Source organism: Leptopilina boulardi, unplaced genomic scaffold (genome assembly GCF_019393585.1).
Source record: "Leptopilina boulardi isolate dan_hultmark-lab unplaced genomic scaffold, ZJU_Lbou_2.1 LbouV2_273, whole genome shotgun sequence".
In the NCBI taxonomy this organism is placed as follows: Eukaryota; Metazoa; Arthropoda; class Insecta; order Hymenoptera; family Figitidae; genus Leptopilina; species Leptopilina boulardi.
In genome coordinates this window covers 261,589-280,907 of record NW_026137833.1, presented here as the reverse complement: position 1 = coordinate 280,907, position 19,319 = coordinate 261,589, and the positions used below count along the sequence as shown (strand labels likewise).

Below are 19,319 nucleotides of genomic sequence, written 5' to 3'. Positions count from 1 at the left end.
AAACTATATTTGATTTTTGCTTTCTGTAAAATTTTATTAATAATATCAGACCGTTCGTATTTACCCAAGAAAATTGGAAAACTGGGGTAAATCCGAACGGTATTTTTAATAATTTTTTTTTACATCAGAGCCACACAAAATTGTTTTTTATTTGATTATTCTATTATTTTAACATTATAAAAGTACATAGAAAAAAGTTTTTCTTTCTATATGTATCCTCGTTAGTAATTAATAAGCAGAAACCTAATCTCTATTCTCTCGAAGGAGTGTTTCAATTTTTTTGCCAAATGGTTTGTTGAAAAAAGTTTTTCAGGATCTTAATAAAATTTGGTATTCTACGGTTTTTGGGGTCGCTAATTACCAATTTGAAGTCAGTTTTTCAAAATTCAAAATGGCGGACGAGAATTAAAAAATCATTGGATTCGCTCGAAAATTGTTACTCGGGGGGTTTCAGGGTTAGCAAATTTGATCATTTTTAAAAATAAGTTTTAGGAAAGTACGACATTTTGAATTTAAAAAATTTGACTTTTATTTTTGTATTTACGTTCAATCACTCCAAAATACATTCTGTACCAAGTTTTGCAAAAATCCGTTATGATTTGATAAAGTTATTGAAGGTTTTAATTGTGTAATGCATTTTAATTTTTAACCTGTTTGATTTTTGTATTTATATATGATGCATTATTACATAATAGGTTTATTATCGTATTTTTTTTGAGTTTTTATATAAGTTTAACAATTGCAATACTTTAAATTTATTTTCCCTAAGATTTTTCTGAAATACAGTGGCGTTCGTATTTACCCCCATATTTTAGGAAAGTTGCAAAGTATCGAGGTAAATACGAACGCTAAGTTTCCTGCGATTGTAATTTATCAAAAATTTTTTCTACCCCATAAAATTGTTCTATGGAAGTAAAGTAACAACTTCATGCACCAGAATACCGGAAGTATTTTTTTTTTAAAGAAAAAACTTATGTTATTGTTGAAACTTACTAAAAGCGTTCGGATTTACCCCGGTTGACCCTATTAAAAATTTATTAAAAATAATTAATTAATATATTCCAAATTCATTTAGTTTTCAAAATTTTTTACTTACGTGTAATATTTTTGTATTAAAAATTTCTTTTCAAATATATTTAAATTAGTTAACATTTTAATTAATTTGATTTATTTCTGTTTCACACTTTTAGAATAAATTGATATTTAAATTAAAGAAAATGTTAACTACTTGAGAATTTAGATTAAAATTTTAAATTGAATTTAATTTACAAATTGTTTGGGTACTTTTTTTGTTGTAAATTTTGTTATTCAGCATTGCGATCGGTTTAAATCGCAGCTGTTTTATTTTTGTAATTGTTTTGATTCAGTGTTAATCCAAGAAAACAGTCTTAATTAATCAAAAAACAAGAAGTTTTACTTACATATTTTGAGATTTAAATTTAAATTCCATAATTCCAGCAGACAGCGCTGGTGTTTCGTCGTCTGCTAATAAAAATTACTTTAAAAAGTACATTGTTAACATTAAAATTCGATTATTTCTATATAATAGGTATACAATAAAAATATGATTCAACAAAAATTTGTCTGAAAATTTCAAATGAAAAAACATTTACATTTTTTAATTTTTCGTCTGCAATCTGCGCGCATGCGTATTAACATTGCCATCGTGAATATGTCAAAAATTTCGAGGTTATGTCACCTGGTATTTTATACGCGAAGTGGGAGAGAGAAAAGAGATAGTTAAATTACGTTTTTTTTTATCTGTCATGTGGACGTGTCTCCCCCCCCCTCTCAAACGTAATTGTGTTTCAATCTGTGAACAGTGTATGAGCAAATTATAGACAGTGATAAAAAAAAGATTCAAATTTCTGCAATTGCAGAAAAGAAAAAATTATAGTGACATATCGCGAGGATGCAATGCCAGCACGTCGTCGTCGTGGACCATCAGAGTTAGGGGATGACCTTGTAATTAAAACCACCCCATTTGGTAATCAACAGCAGCCCGCCTTTTCATTTCAATCGACAAATCAACATTACAATGAGAAGCCAACTTTTGAAAAAATAGAAGAAGATTTATTGAAACAACGATTATTAACAACTGCAGCAGCAACAACAACAATTACAATGACAGCTCGCGATCGTACCAATGAATTTGCCAATGCCATCCGGAGTATACAAAGTAGAACAGTGGCAAGAGCTGCTGTCAGTCGTACACCACGACATGCAAAACAAATTCAAAGTTATTCTGAATTTATGATGACAGCAAAAAATATTGGCAAAAATATTGCCAGTACATATTCAAAACTTGAAAAACTCGCTATGTGTAAGTTTAGTTTTCTAACATATTGTTTTTTTATTGACATCGTCATTCATACGTTATTTTGCAATTTCTTGCACTTTTTTTTTCCTTATATTTCTTACGACATTATTCATATAATGTTTTTCTACTTTACGTTTTTTTTGGGTTTCTTTATATTATATATTTTTTTAGACTTTCTTTTTACTGCTTTTTATATTAAATATTCTAATATTGTATAATTTATACAATCAAATAGTATTTTGCCAAAAAAATAAATATTGTTTTTCTATAAATAAATGAAAAAAGCAAAACTAAGATTTAGTGAGACAATAATTTAAAGTTTTAATTAATATTAAATTTTACTTTTTTTTTGTGTGTCTTACGAAATTATTCATATAATGTTTTTCTACGTTACGTTTTTTTAATGTATTTTGCCAAAAATGAATAAAAATAGTAAATTAGCAATTATTAAATAATTTTTTTTTTTTTGTTAATTTAACAATTAAGAATTGATTTTAAAAAATGATGAAATATATTTTCTTTTAGTGGCAAAGCGAAAGTCAATTTTCGATGATAGACAAATGGAAATTGAAGAACTTACAACTATTATAAAAATGGACTTGAACAGTTTAAATAAACAAATAGCAAAACTTCAAGATTTAGGGAGACAACAGCGTGAAGTTTTTGGATCATCTAAGAAAAACCACATTGCCTCACATTCCTCTTCAGTTGTTGTTAATTTACAATCTAAATTAGCTAATATGTCGACTACTTTCAAGAATGTCCTCGAAGTTCGATCAGAGGTAATAGAAATTTAAAAAAAAAAATGAAAAAATCGTTAAAAATTTGTCAAAAACAATTTTTCCCGACAATCGTTAATGTATCTCAGAAGTTTTCAATTCTTAATTATTAATTAAAAAAATTGAATTAAGAATTTAATTAAATTTGATATTATTTTAAATTAATAATATTTAATTAAAATAAAATATGCGTACAATAATTTAATTTAATAAACTTTCACTGTTAAAAGAGAACTTGGTATGATAATGATAAAGAAATGATAATAAATTAATTTAATTTGTAGAAAATGAGAGAGGAGCAAAATAGAAGGGAACAATTTACACAGGGACATGTTTCTACTATGCTCCCGCCAAGTATTGTTTCTGGTAAACAAGGTTCCTTGTTACTTCAGGAACAAGATTCCAGTGCTTCCGTTAGTATAGATCTTGAACCAGCAATGAATCAACAGCTTTCAATCCAAAGAAATGCTTACGATCATACAGTAAGTAAAAGGAATTAGTTTTTATTATAAATAATTAATTTTTTTTCCCCGAACGTCAAGATTATATTTAAATCCGAACTTTGGATAAAATGTCAGTAGAATATTAAAAGATGCATTTTGAATCAACAAACATATTTATTTTATTAAATAAATTAAAATTTGAAAAAAAAATTAATTTATCAAAAATTAAAAAATTGAAATTCTTGAACATACAAAATTTAATTTAACAACTGGTACATTTTTTAGCAAATTCAAATATAATTAAAATTATACGAATCAATCTTTGATATTTTTATTTTGTAAATTTTCTTATTTATTGAAAAAAAAACTACTTATAGAAAATAAGTAAAAATTGTTTTTTTTTTGCTTTTTGCTAATTAATTTTTGCCTCGGTTATCAATATTTGTAAAATATTTTTATGTTTTAGGATTCGTATGTTCAGGCTCGAGCTGAAACTATGCAAAATATTGAATCAACGATAGTTGAATTGGGAGGAATTTTTCAACAATTAGCTCATATGGTAAAAGAACAAGAAGAAATGGTTGAAAGGTAAAGTTTTTATTATTAATATTATTGTAAATTAAATAAGAATGACAAATTTATTAATATTTTTTTAATTAGTTAAAAAATTAGTCCTACTCGATATTTTTGAATCTTTTATAATAATAACAATTTTAAACTTAAAACTTACAAAAAATTTAAATTTCTTAATTCTGAATTTAAAAAAATGATAAAATAGTTGCAGAAATATTAATTTTTAAATCAATAATCGTATTTTGAATTTTTTTTTCTTGAAAAATGTTTAAAATTTTTCGGAGCATGTAAATTTCTGTCGTGACCTACAAATTTGAGATTTTACAGATTTTAATATTGATAAAATTTAGTTCCTAGTAAAACTTGACGTAATAATAATAATTAATATATAATTAGTTTGTTCTTTATTTAAAAAGGTTAATTTTCAAGTGTCTAGCAGGAAAGAAATATTCATTTTTTAACTTCGATGCTTTAACAATAAAATATTAACCTGTTTATGTAAAAATTTGTAAATTAAATATTTTGTAGAGGAAGCAAAACACCTACGTCAGGTTTTAATAGTAACTAAATTATATCAGTATTAAAATATCTGCAAAACCTCAAATTTTTAAGAGGTCATCAAAAAAATGTTACAAGCGACGAAAAATTTAAAATGCGAATATTATTTTAAAGAAGAGAATATTTCTGCACCAATTTCATAATTTTTTAGTATAGAATCAAGAAATTTATACTTTTGGTAAATATCAGTATCGAATATTAAATACTCTTTGAATAATAACTTTTTTTAAAAAGTACAAAATTTAGGATTACAAAATAAGGTAACTTCCTACTTGAATATTAATTTCATACAAAAAAAGAAAATTTAATCCACAATATTATGATTAATGAACTAAAAAAAATGGTCAAATTTAACATATATTACAAAATTAGATTTTTTTTTAAAGATCGCAACAGCTCTCAAACGAAATTCATCTATATATTAAAGAATATAAATGAAAAATAAAAGAAAAATAAAATTTAAATTGTTTTCCTTTCTTTTTAATTACAGGATAGACAGTAATATAGAACACACGGAATTGAATGTTGAAGCCGCTCATGCCGAAATTTTGAAATATTTTCAATCAGTAACTGGCAATCGTTGGCTAATGATTAAAATTTTTGCAGTCTTAATATTTTTCTTTATATTCTTTGTTGTATTCTTAGCTTAGAATATTCCAGGGGAAAAAGTATACATATACATATATACATATATAAATAATAATATTTGTTTATATTATTCACTCTTTTATCGCTGCACGACAATTTTATTTTCATTGAGAAAATGTAATTGTGGTTTAAAAAAAAAAAACATGATGAGTGATTTTATATTTAAAAAAGAAAATGCAATTGCCACGAATTTTTATTATAAATATTGTAATATTTGTATTGCATTCCTTTATTATATTATTGTCACATAATTGAAATCGATTCGATTTACTGCGCCGACTTTGTACAATAATTATATTTTAATTTAAAAGCATTTTTGTGCGCAGAAAAGCGAATCATAGAAAAAAAATTATAACGATGCCGGCATTTTTTTTTCTTTCTTTCTTTCTCTCTCTAAAAGAGGTGAAAAGAGAAGAAAAAAGTAATTTGTAAAAAAATGCAGATAATAAATATATATATAATTTTTAAATTATACTAAAGAATAGTATATTTTTCTAATATAAGAGAAGAAAAAACCATTTTCATTTTTTTTTTTTAATAATAAATTACAATTTATTTTACTTTTATTTTAAAATCATATTAACAATTGTATATTCAATTCACATATTTTGTATCCACAACAACAATAACGAAAAAAAAATTACATGCTTCACTTCACTTTGATTTCCTTATTTTCTTTTTTGTATTTGAAAAGTTTCATTTTACATTTCAATAACATTTTGGTAACAAATATTTTTATTTTCGTCGGTAAATGTGAAAAATTGTTTCTTTTCTTTCTTAAATAATGTTTTTATGAAAAAAAGTACATTTTAAATTAAACGAGACGAACGATAAAAAAGAAAACAAAAATAACAGATAAATCAATTAACAAAGTACAATACATTTTAGTAAAAGTCGATAGTTGTCGATTTTTTCTGTTTTTTTTTTTTTTTTTTACAAGAAGACTTGGCACATTCTATTTCTGAATTGATTAATACATACAAAAGGATTCTTTTTTTTTTAAGACATGACGAAAATGCTTTGCATGGAATTTCCCCCTTTAAAATTATTACCATATACATAATTACATTTTAGAAAATATAAAAAGAACAACAAAGACTAAACTTTTCCACTATGATGTGACTTGTCCAGCGACTCGCCGGAAGAATGTAAGGAACCTGAAAATTAAAGAGAATTTTTATTTTCAATTTTTATAAATTTGTTATTTTGATTTATTTTAATAAAATGCTTTTAATAAATTTAACTACAGAAATTAATTTTATTTCCTTGCATATTGTCGTCAATTATAAAAAATTTAAGCAAATTAGTTATATTATAGTGCTTTGGATTTTGTAATGAAGGTATTTTTGCAATTCCATACGAGAAATTAATAACTTTTTGGAGTAACCTCTTTAACTGAAATAAAATTTGCTATTATTACATTTATTGATATTACAGTTCCAGAAAATCATTTTTTTCAGTAAAAAAAAGTGTTTATAAACAAAATTTTCTATTTTTCATTTAACTTGGAAAATTCGAAATTTTATTTCAGTCAGTTCAACCTCAAACTAAAAATTATTTTTATCACCAAATAAAACTGTAATTGGAATGAATTTTATTCAAATTTTGAAACGTCCAGTTGTAAAATTTAAAAAGAAAATTATTTTCAGCCAAAATTTGTTATTAAATAATAATTATTTAATATTTTGTGTTTTTTTGTTTAAAATTAGCAAATAATTGTAATTTTTATTCAATTTTTTTACCAATTGATAATTTTTTTGTTTTTTGAAAGATTCTCTACAATTCTGTTTATTAGTTTTTGTTAAATAATACAATTTCGTTCAAATAATATAAAAACCAAAAATTTTATTTGTTTAATAACATTGAAAAAAAATATCGTTCAAAAAGATTTAATATACAGAATTATAGATAATCTTTCAAAGAGCAAAATGAGTTAATTTTAAACAAAACAAAACGTAAAATAATTATTATTTGACAATTAACTTTCGCTAAAAGTATTTTTTTTTATAATTGTACCTATAACTAGAACTGAATGTTTAAAAATTTGATGAAATCAGTTTTAATTATAATTTTTATTTTTTGTTGAAAACAAATTTTTAGCTTGAAGTTATGTTAATGTCGTTGAATTATTAAATTGACGCGGTTAATCTGAAAAGTACAGTAAATTTCTCGTAAAATTGTTTAAACAAATTTAATTTTGTTATTTAATTTTTGCGGACAAGCGTAATGTTAGATAAAGAAAATTTAAAAAAACCACACCAAAAAAAAAAAAATTCCTAAATTTTATCATTATTATCCCATAAAAAAAAATGTTATACGAATTTTTACTCAACAAAATTTTGAGCTACCGAATTTTTGTTTGGCAGAATTTTTATTTTATACAGTCATTTAATTTACACGATTTTTTTATTTAATAGAATTTTAATTCAATTGAATTTTTTAAATGACAGAAATTCCAATTCACCGAATTTAAATTTGTACGAATTTTTAATTGATAGAATTTTAAGACACCAAATTTTTATTTATCCGAAATTACAAATGTCCGAACAAAAAATCGACAGAAAGATTTCGGCGCAATTTTAAAAGTTGACTAATTAGAAATTATCAAAAAAAAAAATTGTGATTGGTTAATTTTTAAAATTGTGCCAAAATCTTTCTTTCAATTTATTGTTCTTTCATCTGTAATTTCGGACAAATGAAAATGCGGCGTCTTGAAAATTCTATCTATTAAAAATTCGTACAAATAAAAATTAGAATAAATTAAAATTCGAATCACATAAATATTCGATTGAATGAGAATTCTGCTAAATTAAATATCTTTTAAATAAAAAGGCATGTGAACTAAATGACTATAAAATAAAAATTCTGCCAAACAAAAATTCAGTATTTAAAAATTTTAGTAAAAATTCGTATAAGAAAAAATTCTGTGAAATACTAACTGAAAAAATGAAAATTCGTCTAAAAAATTATTATTTCCAATAAAATTCTTTAAAATAAAAATTCTAATTAATGATTTTTATGATAAATTCCCAACAATTTATTGATACAACTGTTATTCAATTTTTGGTAGAAAATTTTTGTAAAAACAAAACGATATGTTTTCTACTATTTAATGCAGTTGATGCGCTAATATTTTTTCCGTAAACAAAAAAATACATTCATCAAGCAAAAACAAATTCTATAAAAAGCAACAAATTTTTTTCCTCAACCTGTCTTTCATTCAGATCTATTTTAGATTATTTCCTCCCTCCATTGTACTCCAAAATTGTCGCACTTTTGAGAAGCGCTTGCGTCCTTGCATGCAAAAGGAGAACAACAACAACAACAACAAAATAACATACAAAACCAAAATTTTTACATTCATAGAAAGAAAAACAAAAAATTCATCATTGATGAAAATAAAAAATTATTCCCAGTGTTAAAAATCGTGCATTTCAGGGGGTAAAACTTTTTTTTTTCTTTTATCACAAACCTTTATGATTGCGCAATCGTTGATCTCGCTGATGAGGATATAACCCAGAATTTCTCATGGGTGGTAATGACTCTTCCCCCCAATTGTGTGAATGTCCTAAAGGATGAATTGGTAATAACGAGGGAGGCGGCGGTGGCGGTGGATGTGAATGAATATGATCATTATTAAAATGCGGAGGTGGTGGCGATCTATGACGATCAAAATGATGATGTGGATGATGATGAAGATGATGAGGTCGTAAAGGAGGCGAGAGTGGAGGAGGTGAGCCTGTATTTTCATAACGTCCAGAAGGTGGTTGAAGTGGTAAAGGTGGCGGCGATGATAGTCTTCCTCCAAGGGGCGGTGGCCTTTGACCAACGTCAAAAGGCGGTAGTCCCCCTGGTCCAGGAGGTGGTGGAGGTAAATACGGATGAAATCCTGGTCCAAACATATACGAGGGAGGAGGAGGTGGTGGAACACCAGAGGTATTGCTAAACATTATGGGAGAATTAGAAGATTCAGGCCCAAGGAAAAGGGATGGTGATGTGGCTGTTTCTCCATTTGCTTCCATTCCTGTTATGAGAATTAATTTTGTATGTGTTTATAGTAAATATTGTCAATTGAATTATTCCATTGGGAAAAAATAAATAAAAACTTTTTTCTTTAATTCTCAAGTTATTGAATACATTTTTACCCCGCAAAAAATATTTTCTAAAAATATTATTCATTTTAAATTATCGAGTTTATAAACATAAAGTGGATTTTATCTATCAAAAAACATAGATAACTTGAAAATCAAAAATGAAAGTGTTTCAACTGTTTTCATTTATTTTTACCCCATTGGTGCATAATATTTCGATCAAAGTTGTTTGGCGAGTGATCTTTTTAAAATAAATTATGATCTCCGGTAATTTAAAAATTCAGTTAAATTAAAATTCTGATATGAAATATATTTTTCATTTTTTAATTTTAGTATCGAAAAAGTAAAGATTCTTTCAGCTAAATGGAAATATACCGAAAATTCGAACTAATAATTTTTGGAAAATATTTATTTTTGTTAAAAAAAGTATCATAATAAATTTGATCGAAATATAATGGAATAACCCCTTTTAAAACAAGAAAAATTAAATTTTCAATTAATTCCACTGTTGCAATGGGGCCCCGTTGCAATGACAAAAATTAATTAAATTTTTGAATTATAAACTAATAAAATTATATTTATAATTTGTTTGGCATAAACCAAAATTAACACAAATTTCGGATTTCAAATTTTCTGAAAATTTGCATTATTTAAAATTATTATTTACTTAAATTTTACTAACGGAAAATTTTTAAATACCAAAATCTGTTCTACTTGAGAAAATATATAGAAATTCTATTTTACTAATTCGAAAATTTAAATTTGAAAATTTTGTGATCAGTATTTTTACTTTGTAATTTAATGTTCAAAAATTGACATTTTTCTTTTCATTAATTTCTTTCAACTGTACAAAAATTTACAAATTTGAAATTATAATAAGTAAGTAAAAAGTGATATTTTTTTTTATTTGTTTTACAAGATAAAAATTGAAAAATAAAATAAAATATACTTACGATGCAATTTAACCTCAGGATCAGGATCGTTCATACTTTTTTCAACAATTGTAAGCCGATTACGTAATTGACCTGATTCAGCCTTCAATTCTTCTAACCTTCGCTCATTTTGTCGGGCCACCACCTATAAATGTGAGATTATTAAATTAAAACTTGGCATTGTCGTGAGAAAAATAAGGGAAATTTAAATATCAAATACAATTTCTTGCATACCCAATGTTCATGCGCCTTCGTTTCAAGAGCGCCAATCTGACTTTTATATTCACGTTCTTGATCCACTATTTCTCTCTTAAGTATTTCGATTTGTTGCCTTTAAAATAAAAACAAAATTTCTTTAAATTTAAGTAAAACCAACAAAAAAAAAATCAGTAAATGTTTGTTTAATTAAACAAAACCAAAAAGAAAAAGTAAAAAACAAAAATGGTTCTAAAAGAAGCAGAAAATGAAATTAAAAAAAAAATGCAAATTAAACATATAAAAATCTTTGAGAAATTAATGTTTGTATTTTTTAAAAAAATATATTTTGATTATCTTACTTGTAATTTTGAATCTCGTTCTGCATGGTGTGTATCCTTTCAACTGTAGATGAAACTTCTCCTTGTTTCTCTAACCATAATGCTTCTTCCCTATACAATTTAATTAAATATTAAAAACAATAATTAAACAAAAGAAATATTAAAAATTATATATTATATATTAATGTTAAGGAAAAAATCAATTTTGCATACAATAAATTAATCAAAAATATATAATTGAATATTAATTTATAATTTAATTATAATTATAAATTTAAAGAAACAAATAAATTTACAACATACTTTTGTCGTTGAGCTTCCTTTTCTTTGAAAAAGTTTGATAAAACTTCTAATTTCGTTTCAGCATCCTTCTTTTCTTTTTCAAACGTTTTACATTCTTCGTTTAACGAAAGAACTTCTTCTTTTGCTGATTTCATAAGTGCTATGCAAAAGAGAATTATTTAATTTTTAATTAATATTTTAATATTTACTTATTATTATCAGTATTTTTAATAAGTAGGTATTACTAATATATTTTTTTTTACAAATTTTTAAAAAAAATACCTTCAAGCGATTTATGGGTATTTTCTGCCTCAATTAATTTAACACGAAGTTCATCTCGTTCTTCGGCGAGTTGAAGTGCCTCAGCTTTTGCATGAACGGAATCATAAAGTTTATCAAAATCCAAATTATTGGAATTATCTTGATCAATAACTTCCAAAAGATGATTTATTTCCAATTCTTTAGCTTTAAGCTCCTGTCGTAATTGTGATCGTTCTTCCATTGTCTTGAAAAGAAAAAAAAAAGAAAATTATAAAAATTAAAAGAACAAAAATTTACTGAATTGAATTATTATTTTTGTTTACACTCACTTCTCTCATTTGAAATTCTAATCGTTGAATTTTATCCTCCATTGTTTGTTCCATGTAAATTTTCATATTTCCTTGTGTTTTCAATTCATCCTCCAATCTCTTCACTTCGACTTCAAGTTCTTCGTATTTTTTCGTAAATGAAAACAAATCTGACGATAGGCCTTCCGACTGAAAAATTCATTTAACACATTTTTAAAATAAAAAACAAAATATTACGTCGATGAAATTCACAACGTTTTTGATCAACGACTGAAAAAAATTGAAAAATAATTTTTTTGTAAAAATTATTGATCGAGGAACGTTGGAAAATTTCTTTTTTTAGATAAATGATAATAATTTAAAAAAATATTTTTTATTTGAAATCGATGATCAGAAACGCGAACTTCAAAGACGTAAAATATTTACTCGTAGCAATATATTATTTTGTTAATTCTAATCATTACATTACTTTGATTTTAAAAAAATAATTAATTACTCTATTGAACAAAAATTTATAAAATTCATAAAATAGGGGGAAATTAAGGGAAATAGTAATAAATAATAAATTAGTAGGGAAATTAAAAAAAAAAAACGAAGGTTTCTCGACAAACCTCAAGCCTGTCAAATTCAAGCTGCATTGAAATTGAAATCAAAAACTTGAAATAACAAGTGTAAAATCTTTCACATGCTTGATTTTTGTTAATATCATCTACTACCTCTTGTTTCTTTAAATTCAAGGCGTTTGTCAGTGCTTCATTCTCAGCCTGTTGAGCATTGAGTCGAGCTTGTAGATCTTCTATTGACTGTGCCAAAGGATTATCTTCTTTATTCGATGACAATAATTCACGTAACATACGTTCCAATTCTAATCCTGCTTCCGTTGCGGACTCCAATTCTTTCTCCAATGTTGCCACTTGATCCTCCATCTCTAAATTTGTATTCTAAGTATTGAAAAACAGAAAAAAATGTCAATTAAAATTTGCTTAATTTTTATAAATTTAATTTAATTATTTGTATATTATTTTTTTTTAAATATAATTTCCTATATAATTTTACTTATTTCAAAACTTATTAAATTTAATTATAACTAATTAATTTAAAATTTAGTTAATATTAATTAATTTTAAAATTTTGCTAAAAAAAGGGTAAATATTAAATTAAGATATTTAAAAAAAAAACATTAAATTAAAAAGAAAATTGAAAATAAATAAAACAATATAATTACCTGTGCAGCTTCTAAATCTGCTTTTAAAGAAGCAACCATTTCATTTGATCCAAATGACTCGTCCTCGATTGAATTTAACTAAAGAAAGTTAATTAAAAAAACAATAAAATATTGATTAAACTTAAATTGAAAAATTAATTACAAATGAACGAAATAAAAAATTAATATATTTAAAATAATAAAGACAAACTTAAAGCAAACAATAAAAAAATCTAAGAAATTGTATTCAAATTGTTGGATCTTTTCGACAAAAAAAAAAATGTCTACCTTATTAAAATTTATAATATATTTTTTTCGGTTTGAGAAACACACAGACACAACAAACCTTAAAATTATCCAGAATTGACTAAAAGTAAAGAAAAAAGAGAAATTCTTTTTTAAAAAAATTTAGAATTTTCTTTAAGAAAAGAAATAAATAATAAATATATTATTTAAATTAAAAATAGAAAAAATTTGTTACCTTTGTTTTCGTACAAGTTAAATTTTCATTCAACATTGCGCATTCCTTTGACGAGATCATTAATTCCTTTTCCAATTTATTAATTCTCCCAATGAGTTTATTGTCCCGTCTTGCATTCTGTGAATTTTTTTTTTTTAAGAGAAAAAACAAGAATTACTTTTAGAATTTTAATAATTAATTTAAGAAACTATTAATGAAAAAATAAGAAAGAATACTTTTAAAAATCAAAAATAAAAATAAAACATAAATTTTTTAACAATAAAAAAAGATGTTGAAAAATTACCTCGATGTAGTAATAACCGAGAGAGAAGACAAGAATGGTGACAGAAGTTGTTAAAAGATAGGCCAAGAATTCCCAATAATTTTTACCCATGCTGATAACATTTGCAATGACATTATCGTCTTTATTATCGATATTTTCCTGTAAACAAATTATTCATGATCAAATGAATCAATAAATAATTCATATATAAATTGTTGCTTTCAACGAATTTAAAAAATCGATTATATTACACGATTGAAATTAACATAATATAAAAATGAATGAAAGAGACTTACTGACAATGGGCAATTAGAATCTTTAACGCACACCTCGGGAGGTAAAACTGCAAAAAATGAAAGAACAAAAAAAGAATTAAACAGGGTAAATATTTGTAATAAATTAATAAGTAATTAATTCGATTTAATTTTTTATTATCTATTTTATGCCACTAATTTTGAAGAAAAAAAAAATTCATGATTGCAAAATTTTATTTTTTTAAATTTTGCAGCAATTCTTCTTGCTGTGAAAATTGTGTTACTATGGAATTTTGTTTATTTTGGTTTTTCAAAATCGCTCAATAAAAATAATTGAATTTAATAAAAAAAAATTTAATTTAATATTAAAGTAATATTGAGTTTACAAAATAATTTCTACTTAAGAAAAATTAAAAATTTTAATACAATTTTGAAATTTTAAAAATAATAGAATTTAAAAAATAATTTGGATAAAAATTGATACAAATATTTTGTAAATATTATCTTTACATACCTAAAGGAATAGCGGATTCTTCCTCCGAGTCATGTTTATTAAATATTGCCAATTTTTCCGTCGATTCGGGAATATCATTCTCCAATAATTTATCACTTTGCGACTCTTCTGTAAAAGAAAAAATAGATTTATATGTATACATATAACATAATTTTTAATTCTGTCAATGGAAAAAATTAATATTTAAACTAGACTTACGGGAATCAAAATGAGACGATTCATCAAAATTCAACAAATTTCGATTACTGGGTAACTCATTAAATGTCGTGGCCTGTTCTGTCGCCAAAATTTCTTTTCGTGGTTCCAATTCATCGTGAAAATGTGGCTCCAAATTTTCGAGTGTATCATTATTCGAAACGAAGTCATTTTCATGAGAAATTACATTATTATTATTATCATCATCAGCAACAAACTTTTCTTCCTCGTTAATATTATCCTCATTAGCAGAAATATTATTGGCATTTGAAAAATCAATGTTATTATCAATAGAAAAATTATTTGTTTCATTTGAAAATTCATTGTTATTATCAATAGAAATATTATTTGTTTCACTTGAAAAATGTTCTATCATCTCAATAGAATCATTTTTCATTTCCATAGAATTGTTAGTATTAAGATTATTAGAATCATCTTTCGCCAAATCATTATTACTATCATCAGTACTTGAGCTGTCTAAAAGAATATTTTCACTATTTACAATATTTACATTATCGTTTTCTCTCATTATTTCGTCTGAAGTATTTAATGAAATATTATCAGTCTCTACATGGGAAATTTCATCAATTTCTCCGATATTATTTTTAGAATTATTTTCAGTTTCTATTGTTGTTGGTGGTGGTAAATTATCATTGTTCTTTTCATTAATTTCTTGTGTATCAGTTTTTTCATTTAATATAAAAGTTTCTTGTTTATCAGTTAAAGGCACTTGATCAGTGACAATTGTCTCCGTGGTTAATTCAATGGTAGAGAGATCGGGATGAGGAATTTGTTTTTCTATTGGAGAATCATTGGCAGATTTTAATTCATCTGAAGAATTGTTGTTATTAATTAAATTCGAATCTTCAGTTTCGAATTGAGTTTCAATTTCTGCTTGAGTTGCGAGGTTTTCTTCTTTGGAAATTTGTTCCTCGGGAGGATGAATATCTTCTTTTGTTTCTTGTTCTTCTTCTACTTCTTCTTCTCCTTCTGTTTCTTCATCTCCTTCTATTTCTTCATCTTCTTCATTATGTTGCTCATTTTCTCGTTCTTCTGAAACTGTTTCATCCAAAATCATTTTCTCTTCTTTTTTCACTTCTTCTTCTTTTTCTTCTTTTCCTTCATTTTCCTCAACAGTTTTATTTTCACTGTCTAAAACATTTTTATCTTCAGTTTGTGAAATATTTTGATCTTCAGTCTGTGGCAGATTTTCTTCATCAGCCTGTGGAACATTTTTATCTTCTCCCTCTGGAAGATTTTCATTTGGACTCTGTGAAGAATTTTCCAGATTCTCTCCTTTTGTTTCATCTTTATTTATTTCTTCTTTCTTGGCCTCGTTTGCAGTGTTGTCCATTTTTTCCAATTGTTGAGTAACTTTATCAAATACTTGTGAAACAAATGAAATTGTCGACGATACTAAACTTGGATGAACACTTAAAACAGGTTCCTCTTCAATCGATGCCGTCTCTTCATCGATTGATTGCGATGAATATTCCTGAGGCGATTCATCAATTGCCAATGGAATTGTCGTTCCATCAATAACCTCATAGGATGGTGAAACATTTTCTGGTATTGGTTGTGAGTGCTCTAAATCTTTAGGAGATGAATTAATAACTGATTCTTCAGGCAATTTTTCAATTACCTCTTCACTCGTTGAATTCTCCTGTGGAATTTCATTTTTTGGAACATTATCATCATCATTATCTATTGATTTTGTAGGCACTTCGAATGATAGTTCACGTTTTAAAATGGAATATTCTCGTATCATTTTCTTTGGAACATATCCTCGCTTGCCGAGAATCTGTGAATAAAAAAAAATAAGAAAATCCAAATTTTACACAACCTTTTTTTTTAATTTTAATATTGCTTCCTCGTGGAGGAAGTATTACAGGTTTGCGCCGCGTTTATGCTTAACTAAAATTTCCTGACTTTTTCAAGTTTTCCGGGACAAAATATAGTATTTTTCCAGGTTATTTATAAAAATTTTTTCTTACAGGGTGTCTAACAACTGCTAAGGAAAAAATTTCCTGAATTTCCCCTGACCTAAATTACAATAAATTCTAATAAATTCTTTAATTATCTTCTTAATTATTAAATTTAATTAATTTAATAATTAAGAAGATAATTAAAGAATTTGTTTACGGGGCGGTTCAAGTCCTACACATTTAGATTCTACACCGTATAAATTCTACACGTTAGATTCTACACAAGTTAAATTTTGCACAATATATTTGTTAAATTCTACACGTTAGATTCTACAATGTTAAATTCTACACACATTTATATTTAAAAATAAAAATTAATTCATTAAATTCCACACAGTTAAATTGTACATCGTTAAATTCAACACACTTTTATATTTAAAAATAAAAAAAATTTTGTTAAATTCTACACAGTTAAATTCTACAAAATAAATTTCTTCACAGTTTTTTAGTTGTGTTAAATTCTACACACGTTTATATAATAAAAAATATTAATTTTGTTAAATTCTACACAGTTAAATTGAACACCGTTAAATTCTGCACAAATTTATTTTAAGAAATGAAAATTATTACTGTAAAATTCTACACAGTTAAATTCTATAAAATAAATATATTAGTTTTGTTAAATTAACTGTGTAGAATTTTATAGTAATAATTATCATTTTTTTAAACAAATTTGTGCAGAGTTTAACGGTGTTCAATTTAACTGTGTAGAATTTAACAAAATTATTTTTATTTTTAAATATAAAAGTGTGTTTAATTTAACTGTGTGGAATTTAACGAATTAATTTTTATTTTTAAATATAAATGTGTGTAGAATTTAACATTGTAGAATCTAACGTGTAGAATTTATACGGTGTAGAATCTAAATGTGTAGGACTTGAACCGCCCCGAAAAAAGTAAAAAATTTTTGAAACTAATAGTTACTTTAATTTATTCATAAAAAATTCTAGAAAATTAAAGAAATTCTCTGATTTTTCCCTGACCATTTAAATTTCCTGACTTTCCCTGACTGTTAGATACGCTGAAGAAATATTTTGCAGGCAAAAATTTATAAAAATTTTTATTATAAAAAATTATTTCTTTAGAAATCGTTTATCATAAACGTTGTGTACTTTTCAGCATCATGAAAATAAAAAGAAAGAAAAAAATGACCAATCGAGTTTTAAAACTGAAAAATAAAACTTGATTTTGAAAAAGAGGGTTTAAAATTTTTTTTATATCGAAAACTACATGAAAAATTCTTAAAAAATCCCTATTTGAAAATTAAATTTTATTAATTTATGTAAAAGATGCTTTCTATATATTTTTTTTTAATTAGTTAATATTTTTAAAATTTTTTGCTTTTAAATAGGACAATAATTTAATTAACCCAATCAATCACAATCTTTTATTTTTTAGAGTTTTTCAAAACGCATATTTTGCTTTATTTGATTACAAAAATTTATTTAACTTTGAAATTATCATAACCAATTTAGAGAATAATTAAAAACGAATCAATTGATCTATTTGTGAACCTATAATATACAATATTATCAAGTTATTGACATTTTAAAATTATAAATTTAGTTTTTAAAAATACCATTTATAAAAGTTTTTTTATTAGTTCTTATTTAAACTCTAATGTATAGCTTCTAAATTACATAAATTACTAAAAGTATTATTATACTAAATAAGTTACCATAACACAAAAAAATTTCCATGAGGAAGCAAAAATTCATATTTCAACTTTTCAGCGGTTTTTAAAAATTTCATATTCATTAAATTTATAATAATTTATTTAATTTAATTCAAATAATTAAACGTCAAATATAATTTTCTTCCCTTTGCAATTTCAAAGAAATGTTAATTTTCTCTTTTATCTTATACGTACACGTCACTTATTATTATTATTTAATTAGGGAAACAAAAATCCACTTAACTTTCTCTAATTGAATCCTAAGCTACAAATATAATTATTAACTAAAATTCGTATATAATTTATTTTAAAATTTAAGTTACCAAAAAAAAATTTTCCCTATTTATGTAAAACAAAAATTAAAAGTCATTCTCACCTCGACACCCCAAAGATCAGGTCGGTTACCTGCACTTTTACTGAAAACTTTAACCTCGATGTTTGGATGAAAAGAGAGTATATCTTCATCATTGGAATAATACATTAACAATGTCTTCGCCAAAGAAACGGGTTCTGTTTATGCATAAAAAATAAATATGTCAAAATTGTAGTAAAACATATATGTTATGTATTATATTATATATATAGTAAATAAGAATATACGAGCTGTCAATCATGGTTACAGCAGATAAAGTTAAAGTATGGCTTCAATTACCAGAACACTTTTCATCATAACATAGCCGTTTATTTGAAATAATTGCTGAACTAGATGATATGAGGGTAATTATATAAATAATTAATGAAAGGGGAAATATCATAAATGGAATAATTTTCGTCATATTTTTTTACAAGTAAACTTCCACATCACTACAAAAATTACACAGCCTTGGACGCACGTCGCACTCATAGATTATATACATATAACAAGATAGGAAACTTATATAGATAAGAGTATTTAAATGTGACGTTATCTTCCCTATGTCATTTTGCGTAGATATTTATTTTACCGACACATATACAGGTGTAGAAATAAGTGTTATTATTATATTTATATATACGTCGGTAAAATAAATATCTGCGT

The 19,319-nt window shown here is 24.8% G+C and overlaps 2 protein-coding genes across 5 annotated transcripts; one reads left to right on the top strand and one right to left on the bottom strand.

Moving 5' to 3' along the window:
- Positions 1-1,716: 1,716 nt before the first annotated feature.
- On the top strand, positions 1,717-5,803 carry LOC127281672 (syntaxin-5). The gene is made up of 5 exons (XM_051305515.1): positions 1,717-2,323; positions 2,846-3,102; positions 3,384-3,581; positions 4,009-4,130; positions 5,164-5,803. The coding sequence occupies exons 1-5, from the start codon at positions 1,918-1,920 to the stop codon at positions 5,321-5,323; spliced, it is 1,143 nt and encodes a 380-aa protein (XP_051161472.1). The 5' UTR covers positions 1,717-1,917; the 3' UTR covers positions 5,324-5,803.
- A 42-nt stretch (positions 5,804-5,845) lies between these two features.
- LOC127281667 (transport and Golgi organization protein 1) lies at positions 5,846-19,160 on the bottom strand. Of its 4 annotated transcripts, none has more exons than XM_051305510.1 (19): positions 18,954-19,160; positions 18,678-18,811; positions 14,645-16,442; positions 14,447-14,554; positions 13,975-14,021; positions 13,700-13,837; positions 13,417-13,533; positions 13,282-13,302; positions 12,957-13,034; positions 12,448-12,672; positions 12,343-12,363; positions 11,753-11,920; positions 11,445-11,667; positions 11,184-11,322; positions 10,902-10,991; positions 10,579-10,675; positions 10,366-10,489; positions 8,531-8,615; positions 5,846-6,478 (listed from the first exon to the last, which is right to left on the bottom strand). In XM_051305510.1, the coding sequence occupies exons 1-18, from the start codon at positions 19,075-19,077 to the stop codon at positions 8,548-8,550; spliced, it is 3,720 nt and encodes a 1,239-aa protein (XP_051161467.1). In that variant the 5' UTR covers positions 19,078-19,160; the 3' UTR covers positions 5,846-6,478; positions 8,531-8,547. The 4 variants fall into 4 exon arrangements, with proteins under 4 accessions (XP_051161467.1, XP_051161463.1, XP_051161466.1 ...); XM_051305506.1 differs by lacking the exon at positions 8,531-8,615 and adding an exon at positions 8,794-9,345 and having other exon boundaries at positions 18,954-19,159; XM_051305509.1 differs by lacking the exons at positions 8,531-8,615; positions 12,343-12,363 and adding an exon at positions 8,794-9,345 and having other exon boundaries at positions 18,954-19,159.
- Between the last annotated feature and the right edge of the window lie 159 nt (positions 19,161-19,319).